The 17898-nt window shown below is 43.6% G+C and overlaps 2 protein-coding genes across 3 annotated transcripts; one reads left to right on the forward strand and one right to left on the reverse strand.

Annotated features, from left to right (window-relative positions):
• Nucleotides 1-120: 120 nt before the first annotated feature.
• On the reverse strand, nt 121-12706 carry usp11 (ubiquitin specific peptidase 11). Its single transcript, XM_035643909.2, has 21 exons — nt 12428-12706; nt 11644-11753; nt 11311-11441; nt 10945-11062; nt 10508-10653; nt 10231-10292; nt 9565-9664; nt 8540-8713; nt 7298-7456; nt 6926-7150; nt 6686-6769; nt 6491-6585; nt 6152-6355; nt 5685-5785; nt 4803-5315; nt 4602-4672; nt 4304-4416; nt 3976-4125; nt 3590-3705; nt 3172-3260; nt 121-2258 (listed from the first exon to the last, which is right to left on the reverse strand). Exons 1-21 carry the CDS (start codon nt 12535-12537, stop codon nt 2073-2075), a joined length of 3057 nt encoding a protein of 1018 aa, XP_035499802.2. The 5' UTR covers nt 12538-12706; the 3' UTR covers nt 121-2072.
• A 230-nt stretch (nt 12707-12936) lies between these two features.
• rfc2 (replication factor C (activator 1) 2) lies at nt 12937-17715 on the forward strand. Of its 2 annotated transcripts, XM_035643916.2 has the most exons (7): nt 12937-14693; nt 15436-15541; nt 15706-15807; nt 16208-16466; nt 16559-16819; nt 17325-17426; nt 17535-17715. In XM_035643916.2, the coding sequence occupies exons 1-7, from the start codon at nt 14366-14368 to the stop codon at nt 17541-17543; spliced, it is 1167 nt and encodes a 388-aa protein (XP_035499809.2). In that variant the 5' UTR covers nt 12937-14365; the 3' UTR covers nt 17544-17715. The 2 variants fall into 2 exon arrangements, with proteins under 2 accessions (XP_035499809.2, XP_035499808.2); XM_035643915.2 differs by having other exon boundaries at nt 12939-14693; nt 17325-17715.
• The last annotated feature ends 183 nt before the right edge of the window (nt 17716-17898 follow it).

Below are 17898 nucleotides of genomic sequence, written 5' to 3' on the forward strand. Positions count from 1 at the left end.
CTTAACATTTCAATCGCAGATAATAAATTAAGTTTTTATGAAACGCTATCATTTCTTTTTATGACGTCATGATATAACAGGTTTACAGACGATTTAGCCACATATAGAAAGTCACCCATCTCACTCTGATAATAATAATCATTTTATTGATATCAAAAAAAATTGAGTACAATAAAATATTTTCATCTGATAGGGAAGACCAAAGAAAGAAATCCCCTCAAGCCCCCTCCCCTCCCCGCCTCCACCGAGGAATGAGAATGATAATACATTTCTTCTTACAATACAAAAATACTGTACACAGAGGTGGTTTAAAGAAGTGAGAGCTCACTCTGACAATAGAGAAAACTTTGTCTGCGTCCAACTCTTGCACAGACTGAATTCAACATCTTACTTTTCATTCTGTCACATAATTTTATGCCTGAATAAAAATTGTATCTATAAATACCACAAGAAAAGCATGTTAATGTCCTAAACCAGTTTATCAATAAAATCATTGAAGAAAATAAAAAATAAAAATGGTCACGTGACAGCAGAAATTAGTCAATTAAAAATAAATACGAGAAGAAACAATCAAAATATACAAAAATAATTATTTATGTCCCCTGGCAGCTTTGTTCAGTATTAAATGATCTATTTATCTGTTAAAAACACTCCTGATTACCCATAATCCCCCATCACGCTGCTTACTGGTCTGTTTTAACAATGGTTTTCTAAAGTCAAACAACTTGTCTGATTCTATAATTTACTTTAATATTTCAGTTTTCACCAGTAAAATTAGGCATCAATGTTTCAAAGGCTGGATCTCAAACTAACCTTTTCCACAAAATTGCAATGTTTTCAAATTCCCACATGAACGTTTGTGCCGAATTTCACAAGAGGAAATAAAGAAAAACAAAACTTTGACTGCAGAACCTTACACTTAAAATTAATTCCCCTCAAATATGGTGCATGGAGAGGTAATTACCTGACAAATACAAGATTTGATCCTGTTCAAAATTTAGGAATCCATGACCAGATGCATTCCATTGATTAATTAAACTGTAATGTAATTCAAATGTTATTAAAGGGGCAGAAAGTGATTTTGGAGAAAGATTGTTTGGCTCAAACCACCAATAGTTTTTTGTTTCCAATTTTACAGAAAAGTCAGATTATTTTCAGAGTGCACACAGAATGGACAACGAACGGATCCGTAAAGGAATATTCGCTGAATTTTAAAAAACGTGTATTGGATTAAAACCGCTTACTGCCCCTTTAAATATGTTATAAACTCCATGTAAAAAAAATGTCTAGATGATGAATTTATAATTAAATTTTGAAGCATAATCACAAACTCTTAACCCGAATACATTTGAAATATATTGTAAAAAGGCTTTTCAAATCGGACTCGGTGTTTACCAGTAATTTAATTTGAAGATATGTAAAGTGTCGTCTAAAATGTGAATGAAACCTGCTTAAAACATTTTTAAGGATTAAAAGTATGTTGAAATGGAAACCGTCATATATCAGTAAATGTAAAATTCAGGGTCTTAGGTGGTAGAAAATCTGTCTCGTGACCAAGTGATTTATCTTTATAACAGCTTTGTATGAAATTGTTAAATTACTCACTGAGTTCAGCTAGTTTTGAACCTCCAATGAAGAGGACACTCATTTGTTAATGTGGACTAAAGAGGATTAACGTCCTGTTGCGTTTCCTCCCTGCAGCATTAATACAAACTGGGTTTCTGTGTTCAGAGCCGACGTCCTCCCTCCCGATCAAACTACCTGAGAATCAGTGATCAACGTTCACTGTCGAGCAGAAACTAAACTCACCGGACGAGACGTCGCTCAGCAAACACCAACATTTTGGGGCAGAAAATACGAGCTGAGAAGATCACAGACTCAACCTGCTGTTTTTAGTCACTCTGGGAGTTAATCAGGACGTAATCATACAAAGTCAAAGTGTTGTTGATATGTGGAAACTATGAAATAAAAATGTAAAAAAAATATGAGAAAAGGCCCGTGCTGTGTTCTGATGAAGGAAAAAAACAAATCATCCATCAAGTAGAATTAAAACTCAATCTTTTCGCATTCAGTTAGTCAGTTTCCATGGTGACGTGGGATGATGCGCCCAGTTCTGCATTGTCGTCTTTGCAGGAGGCGACGTCATTGGCGGGTTCGGGGGCGGAGGAAGAGGAGACGGGGCTTGTGTTGGGAGGGGGCAGAGTGGGTTTTCTGATTTTGTCTTGTCGGTGGTAGAACAAGACATAGGCAGCGTTGGTCTGCAGGAGAGAAGAAAACAAATGCTCATATAGATATTTATAGATATATATGTGTGTGTGTGTGTGTGCTGTGAAACAAGTTTTTCTGGTTGTTATCATTCCTCCTGTTCAAAGTGGACATGAATAGAACCATAACTCATGACTTCGAAAATGCACTGTCCTCGTTTTGTGCACAAAACACCTTGCAAGGATTTTCTGAAGTTAACAAATCGAGCGATTGTTAGAATCTTTTTAGAGCCTGATCCCCGTTGAGCTGCAGCGGAGGGGCAGAAACGTTTTGACTAAAACTACTTTGCTTTGACTTGTCGACAAATGAAGCTTCATATTAGTTTCAGATAAATTTTGGAAAACACAACGAGAGAAGACTGGATGTACCGGTACATCTAATAATGGTCAGTTTGAACCAGAGGAAATGAACAGAAGCAAGAAAAAAAATGTTTCCATGTTTATCTGACTGTTTCCTTTAATCCTGGTCTTCAGTTCATCTATTAATGTAGATGAACTGAACCAATAAAAAATATTCTGGGAAACTAACTATTTTCCTTTGGCAGCTGAGAGTTCAGGTGTAAATGTACAATGTTTCACAGGTACTGAAGGCAACAAGCTCTTTGTTCACATCAAAGGAAAATCTGATAAACATCAGAAAAAACATCTGACATGGTGAAATTAATGATTATTTTTTATTCTTTAAGTGTCAGAAAATAATGAAAACTTTTTTGTGTCTGTTTAAATTGTTGGATTTGTTTTTACCCCAACATTCAGTGGTCAACATTAATATCCTACAGAGAAAACGTCACTGAGCTCAGACCAGGTGTCCGTAAATACCAGTCGGTGCAATCGGATTGTTCCGATTGACGGACTGACTGGATGCATCAGTTGTGTGTGTGTGTGTGTGAGTGTGTGTGGTACTGACCACGATCTGGTCTTCTCTGGCGTAGGTCACCTTGCTGTCGTCAAAGTAATACCACTGCCCGTTGTCCTTGTTCTTCGCGTAGCTGGTGTCTGAAGGAACATTGACCAGGAGTTTAAACGAAAAATCAAAAACTTTCATCTGTCCAGTAAAAACCTGCGTGAGTCAACGTCACAGCAGCTGCTTAAATATTGAATATTAACATACACATGTACGTGTGAGTATCGGTTGTCGATGAAATGAAATATGAATATCATGTTACTGATACACACATGATAAAAATATAGTTGAGCCTTTTAAATCAACCAACTGCGTGTACATATTCATATTCATACACGTATACAAACACAAACCAGTATATGCATATAAAAATATAAACAAATACTGTACATATACACATAAATATATAAAGGGGCCTCACAATGTCCGTCTCTGAGTCCTCCGTAGTGATTGGACACGGCGATGAGGTCGTAGCGGCTCGGAGGCTCCCCACTGGACAGATTTCTCCTGAGGAGGCAGCCGGAGAAGTCTAGGTCTCTGCAACAGTAACATGACACAGCTCGTGTTCAGAGGATGTTTGATCTTCGTCCTCAAAACACTGATCTCATGAACTTAGTCACGTCACATGAGATTATTACGTTATGAAAATACGTTGTGACGGATAAGAAACAATCAGGAATAGAACGTGGACGTTTGTGTCATCGTCTCCTCAAATCTTGTTTTTTCAAATTAAAACAGGACAAACAGTTTCCAAAGTCTCAGCTTTAGAGGCAACCATCATTTGTGTGTGTATGCCTGTGTTTGTACCGGAGGGGAAAGTCCACGATGCTGTCGAGCTTCTCTCTGGTGAACTTGGTGTAGGAAAACCTCTTGAGGTGGATGATGAGAACCTCTGGCAGAGACCAGAGGTCGAGCTTCTTCGTGGCCAACTGGTGCTTCTTACACACCGGACAGTACCTGAACACACACACACACACACACACACACACACACACACACACACATCAATGTACACATGTCTCACCTGTTCCATTATCAGGATGTGTGTGTGTGTGTGTGTGTGTGTGTGTGTGTGTGTGTGTGTGTGTGTGTGTGTGTGTGTGTGTGTGTGTGTGTGTGTGCGCGCGCGCATTACCATGGGTTCTCCTCCTCCAGTGTTTCCACGGTGGTGAACAGATCGATACACTCACGCAGCTCGACCGTCGTCTGCTGCTGAGGAACCTCCATACTGCCGTGTTTGACGTACTTCTACACAGGAGCAGGAAAGACGCGTCAGGAGGGAGGGAGAGAGAAAAAAGGAAAATGTAAATATGTGTTCATGTTTCATTAAAACCAATAAATAATGTAGAGACATGAGGAGGAAAAGTGTGAAGAAGATTTATACAAGTTTAATCTGATTCTATTTCTTTACATCGAGTCATGTTCACACTGACCTCGGCTTCGTTTTCGTTGTAGAATCTCTTCTTCATGTCGGGGTCCCAGTCGATGGCCACATACGGCTGAGCTGCAGAGACAGTGCTGTGGTTAAAACTTTCATATGTTTAATTGATTTTTATTTTGTTCCTAATCTGATATTGACAATTTATCAATAATGGATTTAGTCTTGGTTCTGGTGTGTGCGTGTTCAGACTTACAGCCGAAGGACACGGCGCTCCCTCCCTCTCCCGTCCCCCTCTCCGTCATCCCGTTGGAGTTGACCGCCTGGATGGTGAACAAGCTCTTCCTCTTCTTACGACACGCCCTCCTCTTAGCCGGCTGCTCGGCGGCCGGCGGGCTCGGAGAACACGCCTCCTCCTGCTTGTCTTCCTCCTTCTCCTCCTCTGCGGTTTCGCAGGGCTGCGGCGTTGGCTCTGCCGGCGTTTCTGAGGTGGCGCCGGTGTTGGCGGTCCGGCTCGAGTCCCCGCAGAGATCCACGTTATCGGTGCAGTTGGCGGCGTTAGCCTCAGCGTTGTCGAGGAGCTCGGTCCGGCTCTCGGACCCATTGCTGGTCTCCTTGATGGCGTCGCCCGGTGAGGCCTGTGTGTGGTTGAGATTAGGGAGGGGCTCGACGGAAGTGGCGCCGTCTGATTGGCCGTTTGCTGATGAATCGCTGCAGCAGGGTTCAGTCTGAGAGGGTCCGACTTTCTCTGCTTCCTCCTGATGCTCATCTGAGAAAGAACACGGAACCAATCAGACGGAGGCTGAACTGCCAACACAGGCAACTGAAACAGAGTGTGATGTGAAGTAAAGTTCAGAAACATTAACATGATCAGCTGCAGAAATAAGCAGAGTTCAGGTCCAGCTGAGGAGAAAAGACTGACGACTCAGTCGAGTTGATGTTTTTATTACGAAGATTGAAGAATTTAGCAGAAACATTTTTTACAAAAAATGTCTTTGTTTCCGGCCTGATGTTTATTAAAAAAATTTGAGTAGTGTTTTAGAAAGGAAACAGCCTGAAAGAGGAAACTGATGAGACAGTTTGTGTCGTACCTGCTGAATTATTATTATCATCATTATTATTATCATTATTACGATACCGTCACTGATGCCGTTGGTCTGAGTCTTGTACAGCTCGTCTTCATCATCCTCTTCCTCCTCCTCCAACTCCTCAGAAGGGTCGGGACGCCGCACGTAGCGCCTGCACGCACACACACACACACACACACACACACATGCATCATGGTAAAATAAACATGCCACCAAGGAATCAAAATTTAAAACTTTAATTCTCCATTTTTACCATTTTAATCACTTATAACATACCTTTTATGTTTCATAATTTCTTTAGTTCTTAGTTCATGTTGTGTGAATGTGTGTGTATGTTCAGATACGAGCTCAGTCTATTGTAAACTGTTTAAGTGCAGTGGGCTGAGAGGAAGGACAATACGTTTTAAACAAACAAAACTTCAGTAAAGTTGTAAAACTGTGATTAGTGAAGTTGGTTAAGAACAGAGCAGGCGTCTGCGTGTGCGTCTGTGATCGTGTCAGTGTGCGTTTCACTCACGCCAGCCTCTGCAGGAACAGGTCGTAGAGCGCCTCCACGCTGCAGCTGCTCCGCGGCACGCCGAGCAGCAGCGGGTGTCCGAACAGCGACGTCCCGTACGAGCTGCTGCCCGAGCCGTAGTCTCTGTAGTGAGAGCGCTCCCTCAGGTAGAGGGCGAGCAGCACCTGCTCCTCCTGCTGCTCATCCAGCACATTCAGCTCGTATCTGCACGCACATACCCACACACACACGCGCATTAGCAGGTCGGCTTCAATCCTGTTTGTTGTGGTGATGTCTTGTGCAGTTTGAAACTAAACGAAATGAAACAAACGAAAAGGTGATAAAAAGTTGTTTACTCACACAAAGATGTCGTCTCGGTCCAGTATACAGCTCAGAGATTCATCAGCGTTGTAGATTTTATAGAAACGATGGTTGAAAACATCAGCTACTACCATCTGAAACACACAAAAAAACACACATAACACAACGTATGAAAGAGATTAAACACAGCTCAACAACACAGGTCTGGTTGTTTTTAGACGTTTTGACACTGACCTGTGTGGGGGGTACGTTGGTCATCTCTGACAGAGCAGAGCAGAGGTCAGACACTTTTCCCGCTTTGGGAACCACAACACGATGCTGCAGACACAAACACACACAGCATACAGTCTCCGTTGATGCACACATGGAAACATATTCTGTTTTATTCATATGACTGAAAGAAAATACATGATTTCATGTTAAAACAGTGAAACAATTACAAAGGTTTTCTTCACCGAAAACCGTAAACGTTACCTGCACAGGTTTGGCATAAGGGTCCAGGGAGACGAAGAATACCTCCATGACGCGCTCCTTGCTGACAGGAAGTGGGACGCTCAGGTAGCAGAAGGGGTCGAAGGTCACAGAGACCTTATGGCATTCGGGGCAGATGAGCGTGGACTTGAAGAGGCCGTGAAAGGTGTCGACGATCACAGAGTCGTTCCGCCGGCGGTGGTTACGCCACGCCTCCTCCGCCACTTCCTGTGGTACAGGAAGGAGAAGAGTTGTAATGAAGTTGTAAAACATTCAGTGTGTTAAGTGACAGAAAAGACACCATGCTACCATTAATACACTACGGACTGAGCAGAGTGTGGTAGCTGATGTTCAGGTGCAGCTGGAGTAGCTCACCTGGTCGGGTCGACCGTCGGCGTCCCGCAGTTCGATGTACTCTTTGTTTTTGACTCGGTTCAGGTCTTCGTGCAGGCCGTCGAGCAGGAAGGACAGAAGCTCCTGACTGTCGTGCTGTTGGTATCCGAGAAACTGAGACGCAAAGTGACCCACCTTCGTCTACGCACACACAAAACACACACACACACACACACACACACACACACACACACACACACACACACACACACACACACACACACACACACACACACACACACACACACACACACACACACACACACACACACACACACACACACACACACACACACACAGATACAAACTAGTTAGTATAATAGTAACTTCATTACCAATAAACTGAAGTCAAATCTGAATTCTAGGCAGAGACACTCTCCACACTTACTAACTCTTCTCTCTGTTTTGATGCTTAATCCTCACTGGAGGCCTATACACATCAGGGTTGTGACAAATAAATAACTAAACGAAAATTCTGCCTGTGAACGTTTTGCATCGAAACTATTCGTACGATGGGAATTTACAACAGTTCCAACACTTGTTCAATAAAAAGTTCAGCTCATTGTTCAAGAAAAATGATGGATTCCAACATCATCCTGTGATGAAGATCTCCTCCTCCTCCCCTTCCCTCCAGAAAAGTAGAGATTTCCCGTTTACAAGGTAAAGAATGAGAAATGGTTTGTCAACCAGTAAGAACTGACGAGTTTATGGTGTTTTTGTGATGTTACTGCTATTGTTTGTGAATTGTGATGGCTAGCATTTATAGCAATACTACATATTCATGAAGGCTTTTGTTATCTTGTTAAGGCTAAAGTAAAAAAAACAAGATTAACGTAAAAAATACATTACATTTTTTAGGTGTTAACTTGTTAAGGATACCGTTAAATGATTTAGGCTAGCGTAATGTTGTTTAGGTTAACGTTATCTTCTTTAGGCTAATGTAGTGACAGCACATAACGTGAGCTGGATGCCCACAACACTGGCGTCATCACTGCGATGTCGGAATATAAAATGTACTTTTTAAATGAATATTTCCACACCAGTGGTTTGTCATCGCGTCGGCCAGTTTAAACTGCTGGTCGGTGGTTGTTGTCGTTATTGTTGTTGTTGTTGTTTTGAGTTTTTTTGCTGCAGTATTGAATTCGGTATTGAGGACAGTTGAATTTCAATGACATTGGTACCAACTACCAAACGTCTGGTGCGGCGATGTCCCTGGCTTCGTACCTTGAAGACGCGTGGCACCACAGAGTAATGCCTCCCCGACCACATCTGTTTGATGACATCAGCGTAGGCCTCGGCGATCTCCCCCTTCATCCCCAGAGGGTTGGTGAAGTTCAACTCCTCTAGGTAGGAGCTCAGTAGAAAGTACTCGGTCAAGGGAGGTGTGTTACTCAGACACTGCGGAGATGAAGAGAGAGAGAGGAGGTTTCAGCAAGCTGAGCGTTAACATGAGGAGTGAACACATCCTGAGGCACTGAGGACCTGATCCCTGACAAGGCACTTCAACTGGACGAACTTAGGTCATAGTCAAGTAGGAATCTGAAACCTGAGGAGCGGCACGGACACAGACACCCACCGGGTGTTAATTATGCACAGGGCGGGTTTCATGATGCTGGGATAACCTTGAATCCTGAGCACATCCAGTTGAAGAACTTCAAAGACACATTAAAGTCAACCGGGAAAAACAAACTCTGCTGCTTTTAACCAGGGCTCATCGAGGAGAGCTGGTTCTCAACTAGAACAGGTGTAACGTCTGTTTATCAAGACTCGTGAAGGACGCGTGTTTTAAATCTGCTCAGTGTTTCAGACCAGTTGAGTTTCTTGTTTACAGTATGGTGGATTACACTCCAAAGGTCGAGTGTCGCAAATCACATTGACACAGTGAAATGGAAAGACGCGGACAAAAGTCAGAAAGGTGACGACACGGGGACTCGGTATGCCGGGCTTTGATCTCTGCCAAGGAACTTGGTGGAAGGACGGAAATTGGGCAAAGAAAGAACCCATTACATTTTCCGCATGGATTTGGTCAAAGGGGCAGATCCAGGATTTTTTTTTTCTTTCTTTAGCATTGTAAGAGAGGGTGTTCGCAAATCTCAATGTGGTTTCATAAGGGGACGGTTGGTCCTTGTCAGAGATATGCATCTGGAAGTTAATGAACCAGAAGGAATGGCAGGTCGTCCAAATGATCATTTTACGATAAATAAATACATATGTGTGTGTGTGTGTGTGTGTGTTTAGCGTGCACGGACCTGTAGAGCAGAGTTCATGAAGCAGGTGTTGCCCAGGTTGGTGAGGCCGCAGACTCCAGGCTGTCCTCGATACGAGTCCGGCTCCTCCACAGAGTTCCTCCTGAAAAACAAGGACATGGCGTCAGCAGCGGATTCTGATCGGACGGCGGAGGCAGAAAACTTTTCACGGTTCACAGTTTGTTCACATGGAAAAACACAACCAGGAAGTGATATATAATTTGATATTTAGGGATTAAAAAATATATGTAAATAGAAATAATTTATATATTTAAAATATATTTATATTTTCTTATGGTTCTAATCATCAGTTCTAATCATCATCAACCTGTTACCGGTTGATAAAACCATGATGTGTTTAAAGTCCTTTTCTGTCTAAACACTTTACTACTGTACAGGGAGGAGACAGATGAAAATGAAAAGCAGAAACAGAGGGAAAAGCGAGAAGTCAGAGAGAGAGCGAGAGACAAAAAACTGAAACAATGTGAAGACACAGTAAGACAGGTAGAACAAGAGAGTTCCCCCAGACAGTAAGAAACATGGGAGGGGCGAACTTGAAAAAGGAGAAGAAGGAAAATAAAAAGAAAGGAAAAGAAGATAAAGAATTTGAGATATTAAAAATATAAAAACAAATGGACAGAGAGAGAGAGACTGACTGACTGTTCTTACATGATTTGAGGCCTGGAGCTCGGCCAGGTGCCGTCAGCATTCCTTGTCTCCATAATCACCGTCTGACACACACATACAAACACACACACACGTTCCAGCTTATCTCTGAGGTGCTAGGTTATTACTTTAAGGCAGAGTGGGTTCTATGAGGAAGTTTGTCTCTTTAGAGAAACATTTCTCACTTTGTTGCTGAACATGTCTACAGACAGATCCAATTACATTTTTATCTGTGGTGTTAAACAGTGTCAGTGACGACAGGATGAGAACTTGTCCTCACCATCCCCGAGCTCAAACAGGCGTCCAGCACGCTCACGTGGACGTTCCTGAGACGCTCGCAGCTGCTGTCCGAACTCTTCATCCACAGGCGACACTCTGAGGCCAGAGGCACCGACAAGGCCTGAAACATCGCTCTCTGGATCGACTCTAAACACAGACGACACACACATATAACCTGATGTCTTAAAAGAGATTAAATTCCTCTTAAGAACTGAGCCGTCATCTCCTGCCAAACACAATTTAAACACAAACACGTCATTTTCTGCCACTATGGGGCATCTCAGTCAGAATTGTAACTAAAGACAGAGTTTGGTGGCGCTCAGGAAAGGCACCGGGAGAAAAAAATTATGGAATAACGAACAAACTTTTGTCATCTTTTTGTGACAACACGTGTATATATATATACACATATATATACACACACACACATAAACTCACGAATGTTGTCGGTGCGGCTAAACTGTGCAGTGATGACGTTCTCCATGTTGCTATGGAGACAGAGAAAGATCTCAACGGGGTAAACCTCCACCTTCAGAGTGCTGGGCAGGTCCACCACCTGAGAGAGAGAGACACACACACACACACACACACACACACACACACACACACACACACACACACACACACACACACACACACACACACACACACACACACACACACACACACACACACACACACACACACACACACACACACACACACACACACACACACACACACACACACACACACAAGACTGCTGTTAAACTGCTTCACATCTCAGACCACAGACTGAGCATAGGCGGCGTGCAGTGGACTCACCTTGCGCTCCAGCGGCGGCTGACCATCCACCATGCCGTACCAGGTCAGCAGCCTGTGCCAGGCCTCAGCCGGCACCAGCACAAAGTCTTCGTTCTCCACCAGACGCTCCTTCAAGTGATACGAGTCCAGATCTGAAAAGACAAAATTTCAACCTGAAGCAGAACTTTTTCCAGATCCTAATGAGTGTTAGTTTGTTTTTCAATAAAATCTGGAAGAACAGACACGAAAAGAATCGACTTTCGCAGACATGTTGAATTATTTTTTGTTTGCAGCTTCCCCTAATATTAGCTGAGTTGACTTGTGTTGAGGTGATGACTTGAGGCATTTACTGACCCTCAAAAAGCTCAGTGTTGTCAATCTGACCGGGAAAGGACGACGAGTTCTGGTCTCCAGTCTCAACAAACTCCTTCCACTGTTCGAACCAGTGATGCTCCACCACGTACCTGCAAAAAACACACACACACACACACACACAAACACACAAACACACTTATTTTTCAGCTGCCACTCAAATGTCATTTTCCACTTTTCTGTTTCACATCGTTACCATAAGAGTTACCCAAAGAGCTTTTGTTTTCACCTGTGTTTCCCAGGAAAAATCTGGATTTTGGTATGAATAACAGAACAAAAAGAAAAATTATGACAAAATTAGAAATCACTGTTGATTCTGTCTTGTGTCTCATTTTGAATCACGTATCTGTTTCTTGCTTTTGGTTTCGACTAAGGAAGCAGGTTCATCACATCATTCAGGTTAAAGAAATTGTGGTGAGCATTTGGATTATTATCTCACATTTTATAAACCAGCTAAAACCCCAAAACCCATGTCTGCTCAAATCAAAGGCGGAAGTTTTACGAGCGGACCTGAACGCCTCTCTGCAGCTGGTTGACAGGCTAACGTTAGCAGCGTCGGCTAATGGTCCGTTGAACGACTGTGTCGTTCGCAAAAGCAAACACGGCGACGGCGGCCAACACCCGACACCGAGCCGCTAAACCGTCCCAACAAACTCACACCGACACACCGGCGGTCTGCCCCTGCCGTTAAACCCGTTAATGACAATTAGATACCCGTGTGATGCTAACTGTTAGCCCCGTCTGTGTGTGGCGGGCGGACTCTCACCAACTGTCCCCAGCGCAGAGCTCACACTCCCGCAGCAGACACTCGATCTCCCGCCGCTGGGTCTCCAGGCCCGGAGGCTCCGCAGCGGAACAGCGGCTGTTGGCCGTCATGGCGCGAATCAATCACTCATAAATGTCGGAACTGTTGAGGATTTTATCAAAACGGAGGCAGAAAAAGAAAAGACAGGAGTCAACCGCCGCATTGATCGACCGACAGACAGGGAAGCTGTGCACAGAGCTGTGTTTGCGGAAGTAGGAAGTGGTTTAGCTTCTGGCGATGACGACTTCCTGAGAAGAAGAAAGAAGAAAAATGCACAAGACCTGTATGGATGGATCATGAAGTAATACTAGAATCAGAATCAGAATCAGAATGATCTTTATTGTCATTGTGTGTCAAAGTCTTTGATGTGTATGTGTCAAAGTCTTTGATGTGTGTGAGTGTGCGGGCGTCCGTCCGCGCCGAGGTAGGGGTGTGGTGGAGGCAACAGCTCTTGCAAAGCATCTGTTGGGCCCTGTACATAAGCAGTCTCTGTCTGCCCCTTTTGAGGGGTGAGTGCCCCCTCAGAGAACCTCCACTATTTTTCTGAAATACATTGATCAGGCTCTCAACCAATGTATTCAGCCATTTTTTAAATTTATGTTATGACACTAATTACTCAGAAAAGACTAATTACAAACACACAAAAAAATATTTTTGGGAGCTCCATTCCAACAATGCACTGGGCCGCCTTCAACACACAGTGAAGGTCTTTGCAGCTGGCCGTGCAGCTGGCACACCACACTGGCACAGTTGGTCAGGATGCTGTCAACAGTGCTCCTGTCGAAGTTGAGCAGCAGTTTCTGTGGAAGCGATGCCTGCTTCAGCTCTCTGAGAAAACGGTCGTTGTTGGGGGTTCTTAACAGGTTGTGAGGTGATGTCAGTCCATGTCAGCTGTTTTTTACACATTGACTCGGAAGGTGATGCAGAACGATCACAAGCAGACTCAAAATTACTATTAAGGGGTAATAAGAGACAAAAAGTACACAGACACAAAACGACCTCAATAAAACAAAACAACCACAAAGAGACACAAAAAGACCACAATGATACACAAAATTGCCGCAAAGAAACACAAAACTGCCAAACAGATTCACAAAATACCAATTACAATGGTTGTTTTGTATCTCTTGTTTTTGTTTTAGTAGTTTTGGGTTTTTTTTTAAATCAGGAAATCTTACCAATATCAGTGGAAACATCAGATTTTTTTTTAGAGCCTGACCGATATAGATTTTGGGGGGCTGATGCCAATATCGATATTTGGGAATACAAGATTCCTGATGCCGATATAGTGGCTGATATATATAAACCTGACAATGAGTCCTAAGGCCGTTATCAAACCTTAATGACAAAGAAATGTAATTGCGGCTTGATATTTTAGTTCAACCATGAACTTTATCATTAATAACTACAAATTAAAAAATGCAAATACAACCAAATATATAGAACTTATATAAATATTTATGTTATGTAAAATGTAAACATAAATGCACATTTAAAGGCTCATACCAGTTGGCTGATTAATATCGGTCAGGTTCTACTTTTTTTCATGTAATTTACACAAATAATCCACACGCGTGAAGTTTAATATGGAGAAGGAAAGTACACTTCTGTTAAAGTGAAATGGTGATTTGAATGTCATTTTTTATCTGAACAACACATTTAGAATTAATCTATTCCCCATTTTATATTCTCTCCAATGCTGAAGTGTCGTTTAAGTGTTAAAAACAATTACATGGTTAAGGTTGGGCGAGATCAACCGCCAATCAGAGGCAGGGTAGGGGGCGGGTCTTTGGCAGCCCCTGGTGCGTATTTCCGTTCCTCCGGTCTTACCCAAATATCGCGAGGTTTAAGCGCATTACTCTCGGCCAATCAGCGCGTTCGCCGGTAAACGTTCGGCCAATGAGGCGACAGTTTCCTGTCACACGGTTGCCAGGGAGGGAAACGTCCTGCTGCTGTTCGCGGGCTGACGGAGCAGAGAGCGGAGACTCAACAGCCGCCGTCATGGACGTGGAGATGTCGGAGCCCGAGCGTGAGCAGAAGTCTACGGAGAAGACGGACGTGGAGGCCGGAGAGAGTTCGTCCAAAAGCTCCGGCGGTGCCTACGAGCTGCCCTGGGTGGAGAAATACCGACCGCTGAAGCTGAACGAGATCGTGGGGAACGAGGAGACGGTGAGCCGCCTGGGGGTGTTCGCCCGGGAAGGCAACGTCCCCAACATCATCATCGCAGGTCAGTGTGGCCAGAGAGTTTGACAAGAGTGGACATTAACTCATCTGTTGTTTAAAATAGCCCCCTTCTTTAGACCTGCAGAGGAAGTGGAAAGTCGGAGTCTCTCTTAAATCTCCCCAGGCAGGAGGATGGAGTCAGTCCTCTGCACGGTGCTCAGGCGGCTCCATTAACAGATCATCTTTCAAAAGTCTTTAAAACTCTTCATTCAGTTCTATATAAGTCATTAGATTTATCAATAACTCTGCAGTCAGTGACACTAATCATGACTTTGTTTTGCAGGTTGGTAAACATTGTAGTTTTAAGCCTCAGCACTGTTTCAAAACCCACCCTCAATTTGTGGAAATCTTTAATTTGGTCTATGAAAGTGAGATTTAACTGCTCATCATCCCCACGTTTGGTCATTGGATCAGGAGGATCTAGAGGAAAAAACACTATTGACCTTGACAAGTGGGTCTTTAAAACATTGTGTCACATGTGGGAAACCTTTATTTTGTTTGGCAAAACACATAAAAATGAAATAGTCATAAAAGCATCTGTATTACAAAAATAACTGTAGATGTTGTAGAGTTAATGAACAGGCCTCTAAAGTTAAAGTTGTGACTCTGAATGAGCAAAATCTCAATTTAAATGTCAGAAGATTATGATTCTTGCCGCAGCATGAAGCTCTGTGCACCTCTGGTCCTGGTGATGAAGAGGAGTGAATGAATATTAACCATATCTTTGCGTTTGTGGCGTGGTCCAGGTCCTCCCGGCACAGGAAAGACCACCAGCATCTTGTGTTTGGCCCGGACGCTGCTGGGAGCCTCCATGAAGGACGCCGTGCTGGAGCTCAACGCTTCGAACGACAGGTGAGTTGTACTGGAACTAATCGGAGAAACATACCGGGATTCCACAGGTTTAATCTTAGAGATCAAGGCCCACTGATTTAGCTGGAACTAAAAACATCACTGAAATTATTGTGTCGCGTCAAATTGATGGGTCGATGGTGACCGTCTGCTGTTGTTGTTTTCAGGGGAATCGACGTGGTGAGAAATAAGATCAAGATGTTTGCTCAGCAGAAAGTCACACTGCCCAAAGGACGACACAAGATCATCATCCTGGACGAAGCCGACAGGTGAGAGTGGCGAGGAGCGCGATCACTTCCTGACCTTTAACATGACAGTTAATGGAAAAAGGTAAAGAAACGAAAATTAATTAGACTGTTGTCTAATTTGTCAATCCCTTTATTTATATAGGAAATATATGAAAACATTTATAAAGATACTCATAATTTTTTGGGGTATTTTGTGTAAACGCCATTAAATAAAATGTGATTGTTGATCTTCTTCTCTTCATGATAAAGATTAAAAGGGAAAAATTTAAGGTTCTGTAATATGCAGTCCTCCTGCTCCACTGTTGTTAATTTGATGTTGAATGACTCTTATTTCTTACTTAACCTCATCATTAATCGCTCTGTTAGCGATTATCGTTAATTTAGTTTTTGTAAGGCGTCTCTTGTCTTCCGTCCCCTGCAGCATGACGGACGGAGCCCAGCAGGCCCTCAGGAGGATCATGGAGATCTACTCCAAGACGACTCGCTTCGCCCTCGCCTGCAACGCCTCGGACAAGATCATCGAGCCGATCCAGTCGCGCTGCGCGGTGCTGCGTTATTCCAAACTGACGGACGGACAGATCCTCGCTCGGCTGCACGAGGTGGTGGAGATGGAGCGTCTGGCCGTGTCCGACGACGGGCTGGAGGCTGTCATCTTCACCGCCCAGGGAGACATGAGACAGGTGAGAGAGAAGAGTCCGCCGCTTAGCTCAGAGGTGTGGTGGTTCGTTTTTCGCTGCCTCTACCCTCCTGTTTTTTTTCTTTTCTTCCCCAGGCGTTGAACAACCTGCAGTCGACCAACTCCGGCTTCGGCTACATCAACAGCGAGAACGTGTTCAAGGTGTGCGATGAGCCCCACCCGCTGCTGGTGAAAAGCATGCTGGGACACTGCGTGGAGGGGAAGATCGACGAGGCCTACAAGGTGGTGGAGCAGCTGTGGGCACTGGGCTACTCCCCGGAGGACATCATCGGAAACATCTTCAGGGTCTGCAAGACGTTCCAGATGGCCGAGTACCTCAAACTGGAGTTCATCAAGGTGAGACGGAACAGGGTGCTGCACAAAACGAGCAGAAGCAATTAGTACAGAAAACTGATCATTTATTACTTCTGGAGTCCACACTACTCCCGAGTTTTCCAGCCCCCTGACTTTTGTAAACGTTGCTGGTCCCATTTTAGTTTGAAAACTCTGGGCTAGTGTTTTAGTCTGGACAGACACAAACTGACTTTTGTAAACAATGACTCAGGCGCCCACGTTCTCCTCCTGATTTACTGTCATCAATCATGACTCGAGAACCAGCCGAGTAGATAATCCTCTTCCTTTTTACATTGACACGCACATGATCAATGTACGTGAATATTCGTGTGTTATGTGTTTTCAAGTGTGTGTGTGGATCAGATCTGAAAAAAGAAAGTTTCTCTAATTGTTGAACTGTCCCTTTAACCCCCTGTGAGACAACACACAGGTTTACTTTTACTTAAACACGTGACTTTACTCGAAAACTTGAAAGTCTCACCTCGTCCTGTTGTGATTTTTCCTGCAGGAGATCGGTTACACTCACATGCGAGTGGCCGAAGGCGTGAACTCCCTCCTACAGATGGCCGGACTGCTCGGGCGACTCTGCAGCAAGACGACAGCACCCCCCGCCAGCTGAACCCCCCCACACCACACACACCAACACGCACATCTTTGGACTCTTTCCTGAGTGTCCTGTCCTCTTGATCTTATCACTGACAGTTCTGTACGTCCTCAGAAGCGCTGATGCAGAAGTTCACATCTGATGAAGACGTTCCCATCAGATCATCGTGAGTCTGGGTAAATTCAATATGTTGCACTTGTTTCCTGACAGCTGACACTTTTCCCCTGTGGAGGCAGAACAATGTAAAAAAAACACGACTGTATCATCTGAAATAAATGAATCCTCTTTACATTGATTATTGTTGACATGCTTTGAATTTTGTTTAATTGTTCAGAAGTGACTGAAGTGAAAATATGATTTTAATGTAGAAGCTCTAGTTTGAATGGATCCGGATGAATTACTCAGCAGCAGCAAAGATATGAACTATCGTCCATCTATGATAAAAATACATTCATAAAACGAGTTTTAATAAGAATAA

Source organism: Scophthalmus maximus, chromosome 3 (assembly GCF_022379125.1).
Source record: "Scophthalmus maximus strain ysfricsl-2021 chromosome 3, ASM2237912v1, whole genome shotgun sequence".
NCBI classification, from domain to species: domain Eukaryota; kingdom Metazoa; phylum Chordata; class Actinopteri; order Pleuronectiformes; family Scophthalmidae; genus Scophthalmus; species Scophthalmus maximus.